Source organism: Chroicocephalus ridibundus, chromosome 7 (assembly GCF_963924245.1).
Source record: "Chroicocephalus ridibundus chromosome 7, bChrRid1.1, whole genome shotgun sequence".
NCBI lineage: Eukaryota > Metazoa > Chordata > Aves > Charadriiformes > Laridae > Chroicocephalus > Chroicocephalus ridibundus.
This window is the reverse complement of record NC_086290.1, coordinates 24,749,847-24,773,901: the sequence shown is the minus strand read 5'-3', so window position 1 is coordinate 24,773,901 and position 24,055 is coordinate 24,749,847. Positions and strand designations below refer to the sequence as shown.

The following is a 24,055-nucleotide window of genomic DNA, read 5'->3' as shown; positions in this document are numbered from 1 at the left end:
CTTAACGTATTGCCCAAGATGAGGACCTGCAGGTCAGAATATCTGCTGCTTGAGCCCAGTCTCAGCAGAGCAGGACTGGGGCTGGAAGGAGCCATAAAGAGTCTGATGTATGTCTAAGAACAACTCATCTGTTAGCAGCGCCCAAGGAGATTTTATCTTCTTTGTAAGCAGTCAGGGAACAAACTACGGCTACTTGGAAAGCATCCACCTGGCTGTGCAACCTCAAGACTTAGAACTTCACAGTAGTAGAAGGTATAAAGCACAGATCCTTCAGCTCTACAAAAAAAAAGTAGCTCTAGTTAGCGCAAATGGCTGGTAAAAGCCTGCTGACACGTAGAAGTCTTACACCCATCCATTAGGCTGCAGGAGCACTCACATTCGCTCCCCACAGAGCAGTAGGTGTTTTGGAACTGAGGTTATCTAAGAAAAAAAAGTAAGGTAGCAATGGTCAGCACCTGTGCAAATGTGAGAGGTATGAGACTGAACCTGTTCTTGCCCTGCTGCTGGGAACAGCTGTGAAAAGATCAAGCTGAAACGTAAAGAGAAGTTAACGGTGAAGCAATTTGAATGGAAGCCAAGCATTAGTGAGCCTCAGACCAAATAACCCCCTGAAACCAGGCAGGCTGTGATTAAATACTACGGTCTGATGCTCTAAAAGTTAATTAAATACAGGAGTAATGTGGGGCTTTTGTAAAGCTGTTTTTATGGTCATTAGTTGCTATGCAGCTGAAAAGGGAGGAAGGCGCTAGCTGTGCAGGTTGGTCTCAGGCATGGTCTTCCCAGTGAGAATGCTACAGGGCTGGTTCTCCCCTTGAGCTCCTCAAGGCACAAAAAGACTGCTCCAAACTCAGAAAACCTAGTCTTGACTGCTTGACATTTTTTGCTACTACAAAAATGCATCAATTTTCATTGCATTATCGCTGATCTACACTAATGCACAGGGGAGGAGAAGCAGTTTCAGCGAGATAATTAGGAGTGACTCGTATCCAGCAGAGAAAGAGCTGGAGCTAATAAGCCTTCAGCTGAAAACTCTGACTTGGTAATATTGTGACACGCAATGGCTTCCTCATGTCAGTGGGAGGGAAGGGCCACAGTGTCCGCAGGATCAGACCTAGCACACTGCCCCTTGGTAAGGGGAACGCTCAGGTGGCAGATAGCTGGCAGAATTGCTCTCCGCTTTTCTCCCAGAGCTCCTAGCATGGGCGCGTATTAGAGATGTAGTCAGTGTTGTCATGCTCTGGTTATTATCAGGAACAGTTCCTCTGGCTGCTGTAATTTGCACCAGAGACTGCAGATGCCATCAACAGATCAGAGGGTGAGGGATTGTGGAGGTAATCTACAGCCCTTTTCCCCAAGCGAGTTGAGACCAGAATCAAGGCTTTTATTTCAGAAACCAGAAACTCAGCAAAACTAATTTGTGGGGCTGCTATTAATAGAACACAGGAAATTAGCTAAAGCTTTCATTACTTTGACTTGTAGAAGTGATTGACTTGGCTGTAATATGGGTTAACTCTGCCTGTCTTCCCGAGGCTGCTGAAGACCCGGTAGTTCTGATTGAGTTAGACACTGGTTCAAAAAAATCTGCATGGGGCACAGGTTTGACAATTAAAGGTATTAGAGTAGTAGGTTTCTGGCAGAATGGCTTTTTATACAATCTTTACTTGCTTCCTATGGCCACAGTGGTTTCACCTGGCACTCTAAGACAGTAGATGAAACTCCAAAGTAGACGACATCTGCTCCTACAAAGCTTTGAAAATGTGTGCCTGAATATTGGAATGGGCTTAGTGAAATCAATGTCCTCACTCCTCTGCCTCTGAAAGTTATTACTCTAAATTTGCAATCATTACTCTGGGTTGTTTTCCTACTTAGCATAGCCATCGGACCCCAATTTCTGACCTGAAGGATAGTGTTATGCATTTTTACGGAGTGTATGACTAAGAGCGGGCATAACAGAGGAGAATAACCTTTAAATACATGTATTCCCAATAAAAGGTGCATTGGTGAATGGTTAAGAGAGGGCTCAGAGTTAATAAAAATTGTCAGAATGTTTCAAAGATTCGCTTGATTATTAAGTAGGAAATAACACAATGTACACGAAATCACAGACAATAGGTTTGCTTCACTGTTAAAAAAGAAAATAAGCCTCTTTAAATTATATTGGGTTGAAAACAGGGTTCATAATAGAAACACTGATAGAATCCTAATTATAGAAGCAATTGCACAGACTACGGTTCTGGCCACCCAGTTTAGGAATTAGAATGCAAGTATTTAAGAGGCTTAATAGGCCTGCTACTATTCAGCAGCAGAGCAGCTGGCTTTGGGAGTACTGCAGCTAGGGATGCTGCAGAAGAAGGGCTCATAATGGAGGATAAATTAAGTAATTTCCAACCACTTCATTACATGATACTTACTTGCATTGTCAGTCTTTTTTGACCCGAGCGGTTAGCCTAAAATCTGGAGTTTTAGAAATTGCTTACAGTAAGAGACTTGGGTAACAGTCAAGGACTTGCTGCTGCAAACCTTGTTATTTACCAAGGACATGCTAAATCTGTTTTCTTAAACATAATAAATCAAACAAGAGAAATGGTTTTGCTTACAGAATCCCTTCTGCAGCGTGTCTTGGGTGTTCAGTACTTTGTACAGTGATATGTACTATTTCAGCTATAGGGCTTTAAATTCTTTTATCTTAAATTAAGAAGTCAGCTGCACTTTGCTTTACCTAGTGTTTTTCTAGAGCCCTTTATCTGGAGTTCGGACTGAAACATAAATGACAGATGTCAGTATACATGAACAAAAAAAAACAAAAAAAAAGGGGCCTACTTCTGAGTGTCCCAACTCGGATTTTCTGCTTTAAGATAAAACAGCAGTGAGACAGAAAAACAAATACCTTGACTGTATTATGAAACTGCCAGATTCTGCTGAGGGATGTTTAGAACAAATGTTGATGAAGCCCATCCTGGAAGAAAGCAATACTGGAGAAGGGCTTATGCTAAAAAGACCTGTAGTTAAAAATGGATCATATATTAAATCCTTTAGTGTCCCATCCTGAATAGTGCTCCATTTATTGTACCTGTCACAAAGGTTGAAAACACGTCCCTTCTTGGCAGAAAGTCCAGACCTTTGCTATAGACATTAACAGAGTTACTGAAGACATGCTGAACATTAAGAAAAGAAATTGCCCTTGGCTTGACAGACTTGACCAGGCAGAAATGCCAAATATAATTCTTGAGTATCAGGGATAAAAGAAATCCCTGTGATGGTTTCGTCCCCAATATTTCATTTTATAGCTTTGGCCTTCATAGATTTGGCTGTCAGAGCACAGGAGCAGTTCTAAAAGCCATAAGAAACAGGAACTGCATATGTACCACGGCACAAATACCGTAGAGTTGCCTCTCCTGGAAACCTGGGCATTTTCTTCTATATCCCTAAATACAGAACACTGACCTTCTGAAACCGGCTGGTCTATAACCCCTGTCGTATGCTACCGATGTGCTGTTACTGGGCTTCTGCCACTTTGTCTTGCCTGTGACAGGTGAACTGGGTGAGAGAAGAAGACATATAAAGGTCCTAGAGGTCCCTCTTTACAGAAAGAAGTAGTAAAACAAATGTCATCATGGGGAATTTGAGACACACAGGACAAATACTGCACTCAGACTCTGACACAGGGATGATCTGACCCCAGAGGCTACACACGTTGTTCGCAATACTCCTCTTCCCCACTGACGGAGCTCCAGTTCTCTGACAGTTCTCCTACGTGCATTCATTAGTCACAGAAGGGCACATTCCTCCATTTTCTGGACAGCTACAAACTAAACACCATTAGCCTCTTTCCAGCCGTGCTTGAAACAATACATTGCTAGCTCAGAGAAAGCAATCTGCTTTAGCCTCAGGAAAGGATCTTTTTAGTCTTTGTTATAGTTTGAGTTTTTTTCATCCCTGACGTGTTCTATGAAAGCTTCCACAACTGTGTATTTCTTAAGCTATTTTTAATCCCCCCTTCAGAAAAAAAAAAAAAACCAAACCAACAACACTCAACTCCCTCTCCTTTATCTTTTCTTTTGCTGAGAAGTCTTTTGTGATTTATTTTCTTCTGCCTCAGTAGCTGATAACTTCTTTTCCTTCAAGCCTCAGGGAGAAGGATTCTTTTATCTTCCACAGCAAGCAAGTAAGTATAATTTTTTTGAGCAAAAGTAGGATCTAGGCTTTTGGTGTTATTTATCACATCACTGAGACAGCAGGATGCCCCTGCTGGGACCTCGTGAACATACTTTATTTATTTTGAGATTAGATTTAGAAGTTTGAACGCAATCAAACAAACTAGTAGCGTAACATAATATATGCCCTGGGAGTGTCAATCCTCTGTTCCAGCCTCAAATAACTACCTTAAAATCCTAGTAAGAATGCCCCTCGATAGCATTATGCTGTAGGTAGAGTTTGTTAAAGTCAGAGGACCTTTCTCTTAATGAGTTGTCACTGGAGGGAACCAAAAAAATTCATTAAGAGAGGTGATATAATCAGATCCTTTGAGCCTATCCATAAAGCAGTGTTGTCCCAATACAGTACCGTACATTTCACCTCAAAAATTTGACTCTGTGTCCTCTCATACGTACTAACGAGAGCAGCTAGAGGCTGGAGCTGAGGGTCATCCTTCCTTAGCTGGCTATCCGACTGCTTTTGGCACCGTTTCCAAAGAGGAAATGCTACAGGACTTCCTGAGTAAATTAACAAAACCAGTGAGTTTTAGGAAGAGAAAATGTGTCAGAAGTTACTTCCAGAGCTACCTAGATATGTTAAACTAAATTAAAGCATATTTTTTGACAACATGCAATGTCCCTGGATAGTCATCTATTTCACATGGTTTTCCATTTCACGGCAGGCAGATGGAGCCCTCTCTACTTTCTGCGGTGTCCCGAAGGCAGCAGCAGAGGATGTCACCCATGTGTTGAGCTTAGGAATCAAATCAGTGGTTTGTCACCTGAAATCACTGCACTGAAAGCCTGATGACACAGAAAGATAATGCTTTTCCATGCTGCTGACGAGAATGATTCAATGGTCCTCGCTAATGCCACCTGCTCGAATGGTTTTCTCAGCAAGCACGAAGTTTGGGAGATAGGAGCTGGTGAGCCCAGCTGGGTCCCACTGGGATGTGCTGCAATACGTTTTATTTATTTTGCAATGAGATTTGCAGGTGTCAATGCAATCAACAGAATTGGTGACTTAGTGTAATGTACCAGCTGGAAAGCCCCACACAGTTTCTGGAGCTGCACCTTTATTCCTGCGGTTGCTGGTTGTCCTCTTCCTCTTCTGGGCAGTTCACCATTAGAGCCGAGGGCCTTGAGTCCTGCAAGGACCAGAGTATCTCTTTGAATGCAGGGACTTGCTTTTATGTTATAAAGCACTGTGAAGAGTGTGATGTTACTCATAACAATGATTGAATCTTAACCATCTGATCTGATTAGGCTTCTTCCTTCCTACTTGTAGGGGTAGCATTTTGCCACGCATTAGAGAGAAATGATGAATAAAGCATTAACTAGGACTTTCAAAGATGGTTCTGGAAGTTGTTTTTTCTGTTGTCAGGAAGACAGACACCACCTGCCAAGTGTATTTCTTTGAGTGACTTGTCTTGATATGGTGCCAGAGCCAGTGAAGCACAGGATGTTCCATGTGGCTTTTAAATCCCATCACAAACTAAGATGTTGTTTTAAGCCCAGGCACTGCTGGAACAGGGATCTGGGCTGAGAAGCTGCTAAGAAAGGTGTGGCAAAGCGACATCAAGGATAGGTAGAGTTAAACGGCTGAAGAAAATTGAATACAGATGATCATTTGGGATTTTTCCTGCTTAAGTCAGCATGGAGGGGAAAAAATGCAGTCACGATAAAGAATCTAACAAACAGAAGCACAGAGGAAATTGCTGTGGCCAGGAAAAGAGCAGGGGAAAGGCAGTTTACCCACGGGTTTCAGTGGAAGCCACAGAGCTGCTTAGAAAAGGAACAGAGTGTGCTGCAAGAGTCAGAAGTTGCAGGCTGGGGCCCGGATCCAGCAGGAGCTGAAGGAGGCACAGGCTCATGGACACAGGCCTGTCTGAGAGCAATTCTCAGATCCAGGTCTTGATGTGAGCCCTGTCCTCACCCAGACACCTGCAGGTACTGTTTTCCTCCCCCGGCCTTCCCTCCAGTTATCTTCTCTCCAGCTACTGCTTCTCTTCAGTGACCACGGAAAGCCCAGTAGGAAACACAAAATCTACTGACTGGGGAGTGTATGCAACATTCAGCGTTGCATTTTTTTCATATTAAAATATTAAAGGCAGTGGGATTATTTCCATGGCAAATCTCTATTTTGTATGAGCAAATTTTGTCTGTTAAAATAGACAGTGTAAGATTTGTGGGGGTTTTCCCCCCACAAGAAAGTGGGGGTTTTCCAGCTCATTTCAGTTTTACCTTGTTTTCCCTCCTTGCACCCTCCCTGGTAAAACTGGCTACTCCGTTTGGCTCAGGCTTTGAAATGTTCCTCATGCAGAGAGTTAGCTGTGAAAATGAGAACCGGAAAGTGACAAGTTCAAAATCTGATCAGTACAAAACGCAGCCAGAATGCAAAGTTACACAGACATCTTGGAAAAGTGGTTCTGATTTGTTATAGTGGTTTCATTTTATTTTTTTTTTATACACAACTCTTTGACCTAACCCTGCCATAATGAAAAATAGAGCTGTCAGAGAGCTTTTAAAATAATTACTGTAATATGGGTAGTAGTTTAGAAAATCCCACTCAATTAAAAAAAAATACAGGTTGGTTTCCAGTTCCCTTAAAAAATTATGATTTACAAAGTGCTTAGTGCAAAGTGTTAGCAAAGCTGCTGAAACAGATTAAAACCCAACAACTTTAAAAAGAGCAACGCAATTTTAAGACTGCCTTAGTCAATACCAGTCATCCATGAAGTAGCCCAAGCACATCAGCCACAGAGGACCTCATCTCCCTACCTCTCTTCTGTTCTTAGGGAAAGCCCTGACTCAATGTAAGAGTTTTTCAATCGCTAACACCCATCAAAAATATTAAGATGACTGCAGGGAATAGTTTTATTTCTCCATTATAAGACAAATGGAGAAATTCTCTGTCACCAGTGAGATACTTACAGCATGCTTAATATTATATCGGTTCAGGCCAAATAAATATAAATTTTTAATAGAGCTAAATCTTGAAATTTGACTCTTCTGATGTCTGGGAAGAGGATAGAAGTATTTCATTTTAGTTCCTCTCTCTAGTGCATCTCTGCTGCTTTTTTTTTTTTTTTAAGACTTCTATTTAAGACTTTACTAACAAGGTTTTCCACCCAACTCCAAGTGGAATAAGGTACTCCCACTTCCAGGAATGTGCTAAGGCTTCTCCATCACATACAAAAGGAAAATAGGAGACACCAGACATCAAGTTCAGCCTTATTCTTCATCCTTTGAGATATTCAAAAGCAATCTGGACACGGTCCTGGGCAACCTGCTCTGGGTTGCCCTGTTGAAGCATGGGGCTTGGACAAGATGACCCAATTCATTCACAGGGGAAGTGCAGTGCCCACCGCTCTCATGTCATCACGTGCAACAGTACCACAGCAGCAAAGCTTGGCAGGATAAAGTTGTTGGATGTTCAGCCATGAAATACGAACCTGAAGTAGTAGCTGCAAACCCAGGGGCAGGCTCACACAAGGGATGCAGAGCATCTCCTGTGGCCACGCTGCCCTCATTCTCCCACAAACCAGTCTATTTTTTCTACTGTAGTGGCATCCTGTGTAGAACCAGAGCAGTACACCTGGTTCTAGTCCATTAAATTTGGCCCTTATTTTCCCTTGTGTAATTTAACTAAAATTCAATGAATTATACCAGGGTGAAGTCACTACTGTTTTTTTTGTTGGTGGTGGTGGTGTTTGGTTTGTTTTTTTTATGTAAGATTCTAAACTACCCCCTTATTTATGTTGTTAGGTCTTAATCTGTTAGAGAGCCATCAACAGATTACAACCTAACCGCATAAATTAGGAATGTAATTTGTTGATGGTTTCCTGTTTTGTTGTTTTTGTTGTTTTTTTTTAACGAGCAATACCACTAAATCCCACGAATTATAGTCAACTGCAAAACAATTGCAACCATTACTGAACCAGCTAAAAGCAATTCAACAGCTGTATCTTCTAAAACGTTAGTGAGTCCAGAGACTTACAAAAATATAGACTCCAAATACTAGCTACAATTACAATGTAGCTTATAGAGCATGCATAACTATTTACATGATAAATATCTTCAATTTATAAGGTAGTTAAAAAGTTATATGTAGTGTGCAGGGTATAACAAAAGAACACAAAACCAAATCACTGCTAAAATCTTTCTAACATTTTATATAGTTTTATATGTATATGTTTTAGATCTATTATTTTGTATTATTTTCTTTGCTTCTTATAGAATAACTGATTAAGATATTAGGTCTGATGCAGAGACATATACGTATATAGACACACAGCCCTCCATGAGAAGAGCCTGCATAACTTGCTATATAAAGCTTTTCAAACAGTAATTGATATATTAAAAAAAATATCTGAAAGCGTGAGTATGACTTGGTTTTGGTGGGCAAGAATCTACCAGATCTGATCTCCTATTCACAACTAGGCATAAAAGCCTGATTTTATAGTGTAATAGGGAAACAGGCCTCCATGTTTCTAAATTCTTGGAATTGCTTGTTGTAACTGCCGAACAGCTGGCCAGATTGTTGCATCTGCGTTTCAGAGAGCACATCAGACTCAAGGCAAGTAGAGACAGGGTAATTGTCTCTCATTACTTGCTTCTATAAGTCATGCCAACAGTTTTCTATACAGTATATTTTCCACTGTTTTGCTTTGCCCTTTGCCATTTCAAATGATTTTAGCAATGCAACTTGTGTTATTTAGCCTAGGAAACCAACACATAGTCTAAAAGACATCCACACTAGTAGAAAATTAAGCCAATTTAAGATAGCTAAAGGTAAGTGAACAACGTGGGTAGAAGAAAGCTTTACCTCTCTAAACAATTCCTCTTTGCATGCTTTGCTGAGTGATGTAGACGGTAAAAAGTGCTTCTATTGCCTATGGATGTAATGAAAAAAATATTGCTGCTAGAAAAATCCTGTGCATTTAAAATCATATAAATAAGCAGTTAGGGACAGGTAGATATTCACATATGTCTCAATGTCAAATGTATTCCTACAAACCAACACATTGTAAGCTGGTATCTATCTCAAACTATATGCTGTGAGTGTCACTTAATGTAGGTTCTTTTATCACTTTGTTGCTTCGCTTCTTCTGGTTTTACCACTTTGTAAATTATCCACTCAGCAGTGCGTTGTATGTTTCCTTTTTTTCCTTCCAGGCAACTTTACTATTTTGAAACTGGCCTGGTGTGAGTCTTCTCTGGTATACCACCACCTATTATTTTATCTCTCTTTCCCCTTTCATTTGTACCTGAGAACCCCACGTAAGTCAGGGTGTCTGAATGAGTTTTGCTTTCTTGTGTTAGGACAACCTCTGATCAAACGTAGGTGTAAAAGCCTGGTTTGGTAGCCTAGCAGAGAAGCTTTTCTCGTACACTCTCTCTTACATATATTTGAAAGGACCTGTTGATCCACTAAGTGGAAGAATGAGCAATATGCAGTGCTGGGAAGATGAGTATGTAAAGCATTATTTACTTTTAAAATCTTGTGGATGTCCTGTAAGTGAAGAACAATTTGATGTTGCAAGCCTAGACATGTAGACTTGTATATGGGTTATGCCCATTTAGAAATTATCTAAGTAGGTAGACAGATGAATTCATAGTTCACTACATAAACCCCAAACTGAGGACATCGTCCCAATAAGGGCCATTTGTTTGTTGAAGCTCTTTCCGTTAATTGTTTTTGCTAAAAGAAGAGAGGGGAAGAGGCATTTCTGTTGTAAATTCAAGTCATGTACATTTTTTTGACTACCCAACCAAGTCACTATAGTGTAATCCAGTGATTTCAGTTCCTTCTTTTGACTACTTTGCCAGCTTAACGGAAACAGCTCTGGACTAAGCTACAAAGTAAATGAAAGAGCCTCCCAGTTCCCCTGAGACCCTCCATTCCACCTCTGGACTGCCTCCAGTACCCCAGTAATTGTATAATTATAGCAGCATTATATATAGAAAATCAACATGAGTTCTGAAGTCATTCAACAATAGCCAAGCATAATTATTTACATTACAGTCACAGAATGTCTGGGAGGGGAAAAAGAAAAAAAAACAGTGTAAAAGGAGGCTTTTGGAGAAGGCAAATTGTAGCAATTACTGGCCTGGTAGCTCTTTTTAAAGTAATGTTGATGTGTTCAAAAGGAAGAAATTTTGTTGGGTTTTCTTTCATCTGCAACGCTAGCTCTAATGCTGCAATCAGCCCGTGTATACTCACTTAAGAAAGCAGAGGGAGCTGTCTGATGGCAATTACCGTTCTCCCTGCTAGGGAGCCAGGTCACATATTAGCAATCTGTGACTTCTCATCGTATCTTGCAAAAAGACAGGCCTCATATCCCTGGGAAGACAAGAGAATATGCACTGCACTATACTGTAAGATCTGGTAATTAATTTATACCTACAGAATAATTACATTTCATTAGGGCTGAGTAAAAACAATAAAAACTACTGACTGATATGGGGTATTTACAGCAGGGAAGCTAAACCTGTCTCTTTTGTAGTGGGGAAAAAAACCACCTCTTCTTGAAAAATATGTATAATAATTGAAGAGCCATGATGATGCAAAACAATATGAAGAAATATAATAGCCCTGAAGCAATATAGTTAGGTACAAATAATATGCCTTTAAAAAGTGTAACTGAGAGAAGTGAATGCACAAAATTATTGCAGCAGCATACCTACCAACAAATTAAAACAATGGGTTATTAAAAGTCATAGTTACAATGAATTAGTGAAAGTTGTATTTTCCACAAATAGGAAATCCTGCTGTTAAAACAGCTGCAGTTCTTTGGTTCAGCACTGTCAAACCCAGCACATGGAGAGCTCACCCCGTTGCCCGGTGAAGCTGTACTCCCTGGGATAATCAAGAGCCGTACTAGTGCATTTAGTGATTGCCGGTGCATCGCGCGCAGCAGAAAAGTGAATTAGCTGAAAGAGGCGGTCAGGAAGGGCCTTTTCTTCAAAGGATGCTCATAGCCAGACCATGCAACAGGGCACCAAAAAAAAAAAAAAATCAAAGTAGTGGAAATAAAGAGTCCATCACGTACTAGGTAGTGATCAGTCAGGCCCTATGCCCACAAGTACAAAACTCAGTCTTACCCTGCAGGCAGCCTTCCAAAAGTAAGGGAAGAATTAATTGAGATTAATGGCCTTTTTTGCTGGGGCCCAGGGAAAGTCCTAATTAATAAGGCAATATGTTGAACAGTGAACATAATTTATAATACATGCAATCTTTAGAAGACATAAAAAGCACTGACCAGCATGACACTGAGTGAGAAATGTCTCATGCCTTTCTCACTTTGCTTTTTAGAGACACTTTTATCTGTCCAGTTTAAAGTTAGCATTCAGGTTTTTATTTATTTGAAGGCCAACACGCTTGTTTTAAACACTAGCATTATCCAAACTCTTGCTAAGTGGATATGGCTTCAAATCAGCTTGCATCGTAGTCACAGATGACAGGCTTCTAAGTTAAAATAATTGCCCTTACCTTTGTTGATTTTGCTTGTAGTGACATTTTTCTCGGCTTTCTTGAAATATTAAATTTACTTTTTCTCCATTTCCTATCGCCTGCAATGCTCTGGCATATTTTCACTCACGCTGTCGTGGCACAACACCTTTCCACATAAAACAAGGCCAAAATTTCCACACAGTAATTCCTGCCTCAAACCAACCGTTCTCGGATGAACTAGACCGGTCTCTTGTTAAAAGGCATACAATTTAAGAATTTCACAGGACAGAGATCTAATCATTCATATCCATACACAACACGCACACATACTTTCAAAGGTATGAGAAAACAATTTACTCTTTCCTTCATGATATACTTGTTTAATGTTATACTTCAAGAATCTTCGCAGATGTCCTGAAAAGTCCTACACAAAACAGTCAACATCATGCAAGACTTAATTTTTTTCTGATACACACTGAGTATGTGCATGCTTGTCCTTGTGTTCTATATCAAGAAATATAAATACACTCACAAATACACATAAAAAGTATAATTATTGAGTCTGAAATAATTATATTCAGATGCTGAACAGATTACCTAATAAATAACAGATATAGATCAAGGTGTGTAATATTTTATCTTCGAATTTTTCTATTACCATCACTACTAAACAATGCTCCACTTTTCCTCAGTAGACAAATCTATTAAAACAGAGAACCATATTTTTTTTTCTTTCTTTACCAGGTCTACTTAAAAACTTCTGCTTGCATCTTATCTTTTATTCTGACCATAATTTAAATTCTGCTTTGTCCAGAAGCCTGATACTTCCAAATGCTCTAATGAAAGCCAAACCCTTCCGTGTCGTGGAGCCATCCTTCCTTTAACCTTTGCTTTCAGTCAATGCTCGCATCTTCTCATTTCCTCTTCACCAGCTTACTCGCAGTTCCAGAGTGAGTAGTACTCCAGATTCATGTAGCATCACCCTAAGCATAACTGTCAAAATTTGCAAATTATAAAACACTAAAGAAGAAATCCAGGCAGATGTAATTCTGTTGACCACACCGAGCTGTATCTAACTACAAACAGTCCCATTGCGGTCCTAACATTTTATTGAGCAGTGTATGTAAGCTGTACATTCCCTGCTACTCGCATGTGATAAAATCATCTTGCATAATTTTTAATGCTTTACGTTGTAGTATTTGCATGCTACACTAATGGATTTAACAAGTTTCTTTGCAGCATATATTTCCCTCATGCCTCGTTTGCTGCATAAAGTTCTTTAACTTGGAAAGAAAGCTGTTCTTAGGAAAACTCATCCTACTTGAAGGATGTTCATCCTACCCTAAAGCAATCAAAATAAAATGTATTACATACTGTGAAAATCAATGACAGTTCTACGGATAATGCATAAAGCAGTACTTAATCAGAATTTGTCTATATCATTAAAAAAAAAATCATTTTATACTTTTATGAATTCAAAAGGTACTCTTATTTTTCAATATATTGGTTATACCAAAAAAAAAGAATTAAAAATATTTTAACACCCATAATAGAATGACACATTGCCCCAAAATATGGTATAGAATCCAAAATTTTTAATCACCTTTTTCCTGTTATACATTATATATATCAAGTATATATCATGTATAGATGGATAAAGACACATATCATGTGCTACATATCATAAAGCTTTGCCACAAAAGCTTTAATTCATACTATATTTACATAGGGAAAACTTGTATTTTCTAATTATTATGCTTCACTCAAGTCCAGTTAGGGAAAAAAAAATTCCCTGAAGTTATGGCATTCTTATAAATTTTACATTTCAACTATTTTGTGTTCAAATTCAGTTTCTGATGTATTTTAAGACATCTATGATTCTATATGAGATACACTTAATTTGTTTGGTGTTACTGCACTATGTATAGCCTTTTTTTAGAGAAGATAAGAATTTCAGTATTTCAGACTTAGGGTGTCATTCTGTTTTATTAGGAAATGGTCTTTTATTTCTGAAAATGGGAAAGATTGATTCAAGCAATCAGCAGCAATCCTCCCATCAACTCCTGCGGTGGCAAGCTTAGGCTTCCCTTGTACACCTTTACAAAATTATTCTTACAAAACATATTTACTCATAAAAGAAAGCTGCCAGTATCTCATTTATTTGTGAGTCAAAGAAACATTTTTACTGTAAAGGACTGTGCGTTATAATGCTTAATACAAAAGTGGCTGAACAAAGAAACCCAGTTCTAACTGGCTGTGGTACGAATACTCACACATCTTCTGCCACGCAAACTTTAAGTGCTTTTGCAATCAGGCGCCCCGTATATCCTGTTGTAATGTTGTGTGACCGTGAGGGCTCCTCTTGCCATCCCTGTATCATTTCTTGCCAGACGAGCACAGAAGTGCTGAAACATGACACTATTCAAAACACCTTTAGGCCTCGCCCTGTCCTGCATTTTTTTTTTTACATACAGAAAAGTGCTTTCTCAGTCAAGTAGATTTTAGATTGCATAAAAATATCCTAGTTCTGATTGTGTGCAGATTTAAATGTGCTTAAGAAACAAACACCGAGATCAACCAGTGGCATTACAAAGTGTACAAAGTTAAGCATGTATTCAGGTCTTCCTGGGAGTAAGATCTGCTTACAATAAATAAGTTTTATGAATAAATCCACTGATTAAATAGCAGGGCTTTTACCACAAGGACTTGATCTTATTCTTTTAACCCATTCCAAAGTTCCTGTTTACTTTCTGGAGTCCTCTGTGTAAGTTGGATGGGGATTTCACAAACCACACAGAACACCATAAGAAAAGATTTTTAGATTCTCTATTTTTTAGCATTTCTGCACAGTACTAATGTCTTGACAACCTTGTTCAAACTGATCAAGGTTCAGAGCTTGCAGTTCTTCCTCAGTCTGTGTTGGTACAATTCACAATTAAAACTAAAGAGTAGCCTTAGCATTTGCCTTGTTGTTTTTAATGTGAGGGATAACGTTGTACAGCTTTTGTCTCATATTCTTAAGGAATCAAAAGAGCTCACAAGAAATATATGAGACAAATCAGACAGTTTTAAGATCAACTTTTATTGAAAAATTAAAACTGCATTGCATATCTTCTTTATAACTTCAACATTTCTTAAACCACAAAACAGAGATTCTGTTTAAAAAATCTCTTCGTATTTGTCACCATTCAAAAAACAGATTATGAGCTAAGTCAACGATGATTTTAAAATCCTGGGTTATTCCCAAGGCCCCTGGTTCCGTCTGTCTGCCGTGAATGGTATAATCTAACTTTCTTCTCTACAAAGTACCTTTAATAATACAATCAGAATTTTTCTCATTCAAAATCAACAGCTGCTGTTGATTTTTATCTAATGGTCAGTCTTTTACAAATAAATTACATCAGTTAATAAGCACTGCAGCTACATATTCAGGTAAGATCTTGCCTATTGTTTGTTTGATCTGCATTCACCCACACAAAATTACAGTGATTGTCCATGTGATTTTAAAGGCAAAATTGCTACCTTAGACTATACTTTAAACCTCAGAAAACCAAAATTACTCACCTGGAATTGCAACGCTTTGAATTAGTCAACACTTCTGCATATCCATACTTCCTGATCTCTCACAGTCAACAGTGTATGGATTAAAAAGCAGGAAAATTCCAGGTAAGCTTTTGTCTGAGAAGCTGTAACATATTACTCAGATGAAAATTACCTACTGAGAAGAAAACACAGATGAGTTTTCTCACTGATGACCATAACTGCTCTGTTAAAATCAGCTAACCAAATCGGAAATTAATATGAGCCCTGTGCCTGTGGAAGCAGGTACGTGTAATAGGGAAACACTCCAGAGTCTGATATTAGAATCAAAAACTTTGCAAAAATCTAATTGTGGGTATCATCTGTGTCAAGACACAACACTGCAGAAAGGCAAGATAAAATGCAGAGGGTAGGAGGATAAATTTAAATCCCCTGTCTTTAGAGAAAACACCTCTGTGTTAACTGTCTTAACTCTCTCAGCCCTGAAACAGGCAGGAGTTCCATTATTCCCATCTAGCTGCAAACCATCAATGGGAATAGGTAGAACCTCTGATGCTTTTGACTTCCAAAACACGAGATGCTCTATTAAATGAAGCAGCAGTGAGCAAAACATTGTGCATGTCCTAAAGAGCTCTAGATCTATTTCTGACTACGTCACAGGACTGTCCAAGGCTTGCTGTATGAATGCAGTTCAGTAAGCCATATTATGGTCTTTCCTGTATTTTCATGACCAGTTACATGAGGATGATTCTCTTTACCTAGTTTATGTGCTTCTAGAAGATATAACATTTCAAATACAATAAATTATTATTAGAATGTTGAGATGATGATCTGGATACAAGGTGCATGAGGTTAAAATATTAAGGTTAGAGGATTAAAGATAAGTTGGGATCTTTAGTTGCTGAAATATCTTGACTAGGGAGGTAGAGGAAGTCAGAAATTCCCACTTAAGAACTGGTTGAAGAAATCACAAGGACCATGGTGCTGCTTGTGCGGAAGACATAAAAGCTAGGTCAGCAGTTATAATCTTTGCATTGATTGTACTAGTTCATATTGTATCTCATAAACAACAAGGACTGAGGGAAATCTTTCAATCTTCTGTAGCTGCCCTTTGAATAAGTAAAACAGTGACAGAGACCTGATTTCTGGCAGAAGCCTGTAAATCGAAATGTGACACGTCTCCTCTTCAAAACAAACTTCTTTTTGTACTCTGAAAACAGCTCTCGATGAGAGGCCCTCTAGTTTTGATGAATAGCTGGTATCTATAAAGAATGGCATTTAACATTATGGAAGTTGGTACTAAAGTCAATGTTCACGCTGCCTACTTCTGTATTGCAGGCCTCAGGTCATACAGCAATCAGGAAATGTTAAGTATTGAAGACATGCTAAGATGTCTTATAATTATATTATAAGACAGGGTTATAATTAAGGAAGAATGAGGTTTAAGATCAAGGCGGTAAGAAACAAACCACACTGTCTTGAGGAAAATAACCCAATGAAAGAAATACTCTGCTGGTGAGATTACTGGGGGCTTTCATGGCATAAAAGTAACAATGTAGATAATATTTTGAAGGTCATAAATCTAAAAGACAGTGACAAGTTTACAACAATTTTTAGACTCAACTCATAATTTAAGAAAAAGTTTTACGGAAGGTTATGGAAGAGGGATAAGCAATAGTCCTATGAAAAGCCGGAAAGACTGTGCTATATGATATGGCATTTACCATGACAGTTTCTTCCTTCTCCCTGCTCTGACCCAGCCAAAGATGTGAGACAGCATCCTCAGAAGAGAACCAATGGGACCTGCAGGATGGAAATCTCTCCCGGCTGTAGCTGTCCTTCCACAGGGCTGAGGGGGAGCAGAGAGGCTGCGAAAACTGCATAGCGTGACTGCATTTCACTGAATGTTTCTAAAATAATTTAATTTAATTACTGATTTGAAAAAGAAAAAGAAAAAGAAAAACCAATTAATTACTGACTTGCATAGAAGATAGCCATAGAATCGTGTATGAAGAGATTTGAAATTAGCATATTCTATTTGTCACCATGACAGCAACTCAGTAGACAGAGGGTTATTGAGTCTTCATTTTGTTCCACTACTCCGCTTCCAGCATGGAGTTTTCCACTCGGTAGTATTGATTATCTAATGATTAAAACTGAACAAGCTGCGGCTGATTCTAGTGTCTATACTATGAAAAGCCTAGCCAGTTGAAATTGTTGTGACAAGGCAGTTCTATTAAAAGATTCTGAGATTACTTTTGTATTTATTTATTTTATAAGCTCCAAACACATAGTGAATTCCATTTCACTAAAAGAATGATGCTGATTAAAACTCCCACAGAAATGCTATAGACCTTCAGGAATCTTCCCCCGGAATTTAGTTAAAATGGTCATAGAGATTAGTCCTGAAATACAACTCAAAAACAGGGGCCTTGGTTAGCAACCAATAGTCACTAGAAAAGCATTCAGAACACTGAAGAGACAGTCTGACATTACAATAAATAAAACTGAAAATTCTAATAGATTAAAGGGATCTCATCATTTGACAGTCTATACACAATGTTAGAATTCCTTATATTCAGTAAAATTATCTGTAAGTTATTATTTTAAGGGCACTAGGATTTAAATGAAAGTGTCAACTAATATTTTTGTATTTTTTCTTTGGCTCACAAAGACACTAAAATACCATAAACATTATTTTGAACTTCAATAATATATAAATAGGATACATTACAAATGGAAGAAAATACAAGACAACTCTTCAGCATGGTAAATCTCTGCATATAAATAAGCAAATATTTCATATACCTACAATTCAACAGTTATCTTGCTGTAAAACTATTACATTTAAATCCTTTTACACAAAGTCATTTAACAATAATATACACAATCTACACAAATTAACTTCTAAAAATACAGCAATAATATACCTGTTACAATGACTCTGCTACTATTATCCCCTGATGTGACACTAAAGGGGAAATACAACTATTTTACTCAAAGGTGCTGTTAGAGATTGCTGTTTTGTACGTGAGAGAAGCACCAACAATAAGATTTAATACTGTTATACATTTTATTTAGCTCCTAAGAATCTACATTTTAGAAATGTTTCTATACGCCTAGTTTTACCTGGCAGAAAAATCTGTAGCACATTATCCACATCATCAGTTGTTGAAGGAAAAGTTAATTCTCTTAAAGTGGAAAACATGCTGTGGTTTAGATCTAAGTTTATAACCACTTTACATATATATATGTATGTATATATATATATAATTATATATATATTTATTTATACTGTACATATATACTGTGCAGAGTTCTTAATTTGCTATTTTAGTACTTACTATTTTCCTGCTGACTACAATAAACAAGACCAATGTAAGAGTCAATAGTACTTCAACTTCAAGTTAATACATTTTCCCTCAGTAATATGATCTACCAACACGTATATGGTTCAGTAGCCTATAGTTGTTTTGTTTAAGGATGTCTTAGGAGATTGGAACTTACAGAAAGAGAATTTCCTTAAAACATGTTCTGCAGAACTGGGTTAAAAAAATAGCCAGTGCTGGAAAACAGTGAATTAGAGAAATAAATAATTCAGCCACTGTCCTACAGCTCCTGCCCCAATCTCTCTATTTCCTCAATGAGGAAGTCAATGTCAGACTTAGTTGCTGCTGGGTTTGAGATGACCATTCGGAAGAAGTTGACTTTATCGCCCTGAGGCTGATATCCAACCATGGTAGTACCTGACTCCATCATCAGTGCTTTGATTTTCGGTGCCACCTTTATAATTTAAAAATAAAATAAACAAAAAAAAAAAGAGAGAGAGAGAGAGAAAAGTAATTAAAAATTTTATCCTTTCTTGGTATGTCACAACATTTCTTAATTTGGAAAAAATAAATGGACAAATCAAAAAGACACTAGTTTTTTATAAAAAGATCTGTAAGAGAAAAAGCTTGAAAAACTAAATATGTAAGAATGGCTATCTAAAGGAAAATTTACAATAATATCCATCTTTTTTATTAAAAGACTAATAGCATTCTAGAGTATTCATTATGCAATAATTTTATCTATTAAATGTACACGTCATTTCTCTGTGCTGAAGATTTTTGTCATGAAGAATTGTTTTCTGTCTTTTGATGAAAACCTACTCCAGAAGCACCTTTTTGAGGGGAACGGACATTTTCCATTAGAATATTACGCATTCTCAAAGTCATTTTCCAGAAGGCGGGTAGGGAGAGGTGTGGGGACACAATGGAAAATTTTCAACAAGACTTATTTCAGAAAGAATATTCTCCACTAGCATAAGCCATGGAAACCTTCCAGTAGTTTTGCAGTACCATGCATTTACTACAATCTCAGTTCCTCACTTTAATTTACAAGGAATAATGTTCTGACAATCTTATTTTGTATTGACTGAGCCCAGTTTTGCCATCCAGACCTTCTCTCTCCAAGGTCAGATGTCCAGCTCTTACACTGTTTTGTAGGATGCTTTATGATATCCTCTGACATTTAACAGGGTCAAATCAAACATTTCACCCTTCTTCCCAGTCTTATCTTCCTCTTTTCTCTCTGTTTTGGCAATTTCTTTATCTAACATGTCACTAGTTGACCCAGGAATTTCTGTTCTTTTCCGTTCTCTTTCCCCAGTGTGATGCAGACATAAAATAATCTACAAAACCTCCCAAGTTTGCCCGTTCTTCTCCCTTCCCAAACAGGAAAAAAATTGCAATTCGTTTTGCCAACTATAAAATCATTCTTTTGCCTCCTGAATGTATTTCATTCCACTTCTGTCTGTCTAAAATGCTACTACAAAATTAATGTATTTCACTTCCCCCAAGTCCTAAGTAACATGGTACTTGACCTGGTGGTGGCTCTACAATGCCTTCACTTCCCTCTATTTTGTCTTCAAATAAATTTATCCCAAATGGTAGTCATTTTCACTGAAACGCATTAATGCATGACTAACCAAGAACATTTAAAATCAAAATAAAGACCTGAGGACTTACAGGTTTCCATGTCCTTTACCTGTGCCAGCATTTTCAAATGATTACCCTTACGTTTCTCTTGCTGATATGCTGTCCTATTCAAACAGGACTGGGACGTCTTTGTACCTCGCTCCTTTTTAAAGATTCCTAATGCTTTTGTGAGTATAGAAGTGATACAAAACAAAGAATGACTATGTTCTGTATCTGGTTCTACAGGGGAAATGTGACTTCAGCCTCAGTATAAATAGGAGACAAAGGTGAAGAAATATCAAAGTCATAACAAGCAATTGGAGAATGGATGTCCCAAAATACGGAACATGTGCCAACACACAGATAAATTTTTTTAATAAACAGAATAGTTTGGTTTGAAAGTAGGCTGTATTTTTGCATTTAACGTAAGCCACATACCCTGTGTAACTTTTCTCTTCTCTCATCAGAGTCTGGCATGCCCCTGAGACTTGGCGGAATGTACCAAAAACATACATTTGTATGCTCCGGCTGCAAAAAGAACCAAACACATACGTCGATAAACAGAATAATACAGATCAATCACACATTAAAGGCTAGTCAGTAGTATATTTTAGCAGAGACATGGAGGACAAAATATAGTATTAACTTTCCTAGTTCTGCATGTTAAAACAAAATAAATGTATTGCAGTACTGCTGGTGGCATCTGCTGTCTTAGATTCCCTATACACTGTCCCATTTACAATGTTTTAGGGTGCTAATGAAGTGCAAATATATTTCACCTTCATGCAGTTTTATAAGGATCTGTTTTCCAGGATCACTGCAAGAGCAACCCAGTTTTCCTTTTCTTAGTAAACAGAGAGACAAATTATATTTTTTATTCTATCAACCAAGAGCTTATGCAGTGGCGCCAGCAACAGAACATACAGCAAAAATAGCAGATTCTCAGTTATGTATGTTATAACATGGAATCTCAGCATGAGCAGATGGTATTAAGGTAGTCTTCATGCTCTAAACTGAGAAGTCCTCTGCAGGAGAGAAGGACAGGAAATAAATCTGACATTCATGCTATAAAATCACATGCATTTGGCCAAAAAGCTACCCAGATGCCAATAGTCATGTAGGTCTTTAGAAAATAAGAGCAGTTTTGCATAGCTGCCTTGAAGACCTGTGAGAAGCGTGGAGACTGTTTTTGAAATGCCATACAGATTTGGCTCCTACACACAGGTTAAACAAAGAAAACTTACCTCCCCTTCAAAAACCATCTCAAATTCTTCTCTGTTTTTGATTTTAGTGTAGAGATATTCTGCCAGCTCCAGGCATTTGTTGATCTGATTTTCAAATCCTACTGTACCCTGTTTTAAAAAGAAAGTAAATATTAATTATATGGCCATTTTTCCTCCTCCAATGCAATCATCTTTTCAGATAGGCTTCACTCTTAAATATTCTCAGTCAGAAAACATTTAGCAATATTATTTTTGTAATTTAAAAGTAAAGTTAATCAACACTACAAAAGCGGCTAAATGTGGCCTTACTGTAATCAATATTTGGGTTTGGTCTCGTTTTAAGAGAATTTATTGTGATAATAACAAGGGCCTTTGATATTGTTAATAGATTATTTTTAGCCCTTTTTCTTTTTTCGGTTTCCAAAAATATTATGAATATTAAGCCTTGGCTTCCCAGCTCTTGCTGAAAGACTGGGAACATGGAATGGGAACTCAGTTGAAAGGGTAAGAGTTGGGAAGCAATTTATTTCTTCTGAACAGTTTGCAGGAAATTTACATTTTAATAAGTCAGCAAACAAAAGCCTGCAATAAGTTTGCTAAAAATAATTTGCCTACCCACTGATCTTTTGTCATATCTGATTTGTTTTGAAAGATCAGAATCCCAGAAAAAGTAGATGAATGTTGCTAATAAATTGGCGGGGGGGGGGAAGCTGTGGGTTGTTTGGTTTTTTTTAAAAGTACAAGACTTTGTACATGAATGAAGAAGTAAGAAAGACAAGTACACTGTTAAATTATTGTTTATTTGGGGTAAGTTCTTTGAACTAAATAAAATAACTGAAAGTAAAGTCACAAGAATACTTCTGGACCTAGGCTGTATATTTCTACTTTGAGGACAAGGATATGATCACTCATGGTGGCAAATGCCGAAGGAAAAATTTCCACAGCTCGTAATATTTTGTTTTCTTAAAATTTTTGTAAAATAATCATGCAATCTGCTAGAAACAATTTCTATCCAATACCTCAGAGAACTCAGGTCCAAGAAATCAGAATCTGTCTCAAGACTAAACAGAAATTCAAAGTAACTAATTTCTGGAGAAATTTAAATTCTAGATATGCAGATCAACTTAGCAATTTTATTCTATATTATTTTTAAAGAATAACATCCACAAATATCCTACTCCTGAATTTTAAATCTGACCCCTATCCATTATGGTTTCCACTGTATTGTTTTTTTTTTATTGTGAAGTGCTCTACTTCTTTAGTGAGGTCAGTTTAGCAGGTGAATATAACAGCAGAGGTAGAATCAGCATGCTAGTTTTAACAAAATGTGTTTGGCTGGTATTTAGAAAAAACATTCAGTCCATGCTTTAGTGGTGTCTGTAGTCAGCACTTGGTAATTAGAACCATAAACAACACACTTCAAAGTCGCTAGTCACAGTCTGATTCTAATGTGTCATAAGTAGTTTCACGTTCCTGGATTACAGTACCAAAATTGTTTATTTTGGAGGAAGAACTGAGTCTGAGCTGAAAAGTACTTAGCCTGGTAATCAAACCTTTGCTGATTACTAAAGTAGTCTTATTACCTGTTACAAGTGTTTTGTGTTGTTGTGTTTCTTTTTCTGAAGTACTTTTTAAAATAAATAATGTCAACTCTACAACCTGTTTAAAAGTAACTGTATGTCTAAAGTTCTGTTACTTTCTTCCCTCAGTCTTCAATATTGGGAAAATTTGCATGAAAACATCTTCTATCATCACAGGTTATTTACGATTGCTATCTAACTCTCACCCAAAGTGAAAGCTGGTTTATGATTGTACGTTTCACCATTAGATTTAATGTCAGATTTATAAGAAAAGACTAGACCGTGGACCGGTTACCCAACTGAATTCCCATTTTGTCAGCAGGAGAGCAAGGAAAATAGTAGTAAGATGACTGCGGGTAAAGAAATAAAAATTAAATGTGTTTTCTGGACTACACAGATCCACATTTTGTGAACACGTGAGCCTGTATGTAAACCCATGCTTAAATTCAGTCCCCCAGGCATACCACAGTAGTAGCAGGGAAACAACTGTCAAATCACCAGCTGGGCAAAGCTTCTTAAGAAAAAGGCTTTGATTTCAAAGTTGCTTATAAAATCTTTGTATTGAAATGTGATGCTCAAAGGACCCTTGTAATTCTTCAAGTCTACTCTGCTGCTGCTATGGGTAACCTGTCATAAAATACATATATAAGTGTATAGGATCGCAACAAAAGACCATTTTGGTGTTGTGCCCTCACTGGTTTTACTGTAAAATACATCTAGTGAATTAAACCTTCCTTCTAATTTCCAGTAGAATTTATTGATGGCTGACATTGTTCTACGATTCAAATGGTTCTTTTCTGACTTAATACTCAGATAACTGTGTGTTTAGAGACTGTAGTTATAGAAACATTTATGTTAAATAAAAAAAAGCATTCCATCACGTGAGAGTTACAAATCAAATAAATACATTTTTGATTTTTGAGCTGAACTTTTATTATTTACCTTTGCCTTCCACATCAACCAGAATTTGAAAATGTCCACATGTCGACCACACTGTATTGCCTTATCTCCGGTGTCATAGGATACATCATACTGTTTGTCTTGCTGGAAGAGATAGCCTGCACACATCTGATTGCAGCCTTGAAGTATACCCTGTAATGAAAAA

General features: G+C 37.7%; 1 protein-coding gene across 2 annotated transcripts in view; it reads right to left on the bottom strand.

Moving 5' to 3' along the window:
* Positions 1-14,710: 14,710 nt before the first annotated feature.
* The window catches only part of GAD1 (glutamate decarboxylase 1), a 36,167-nt gene continuing 26,822 nt past the window's right edge, over positions 14,711-24,055 (bottom strand). For both annotated transcript variants that reach the window (XM_063341180.1, XM_063341181.1), the window contains exons 14-17: positions 23,893-24,042; positions 21,392-21,499; positions 20,586-20,675; positions 14,711-18,972 (exon numbers count right to left, since the gene is read on the bottom strand). In XM_063341180.1, the coding sequence (XP_063197250.1) occupies positions 18,799-18,972; positions 20,586-20,675; positions 21,392-21,499; positions 23,893-24,042 (522 nt within the window). In that variant the 3' untranslated portion in view covers positions 14,711-18,798. The remainder of the gene's footprint in view (positions 18,973-20,585; positions 20,676-21,391; positions 21,500-23,892; positions 24,043-24,055) is intronic.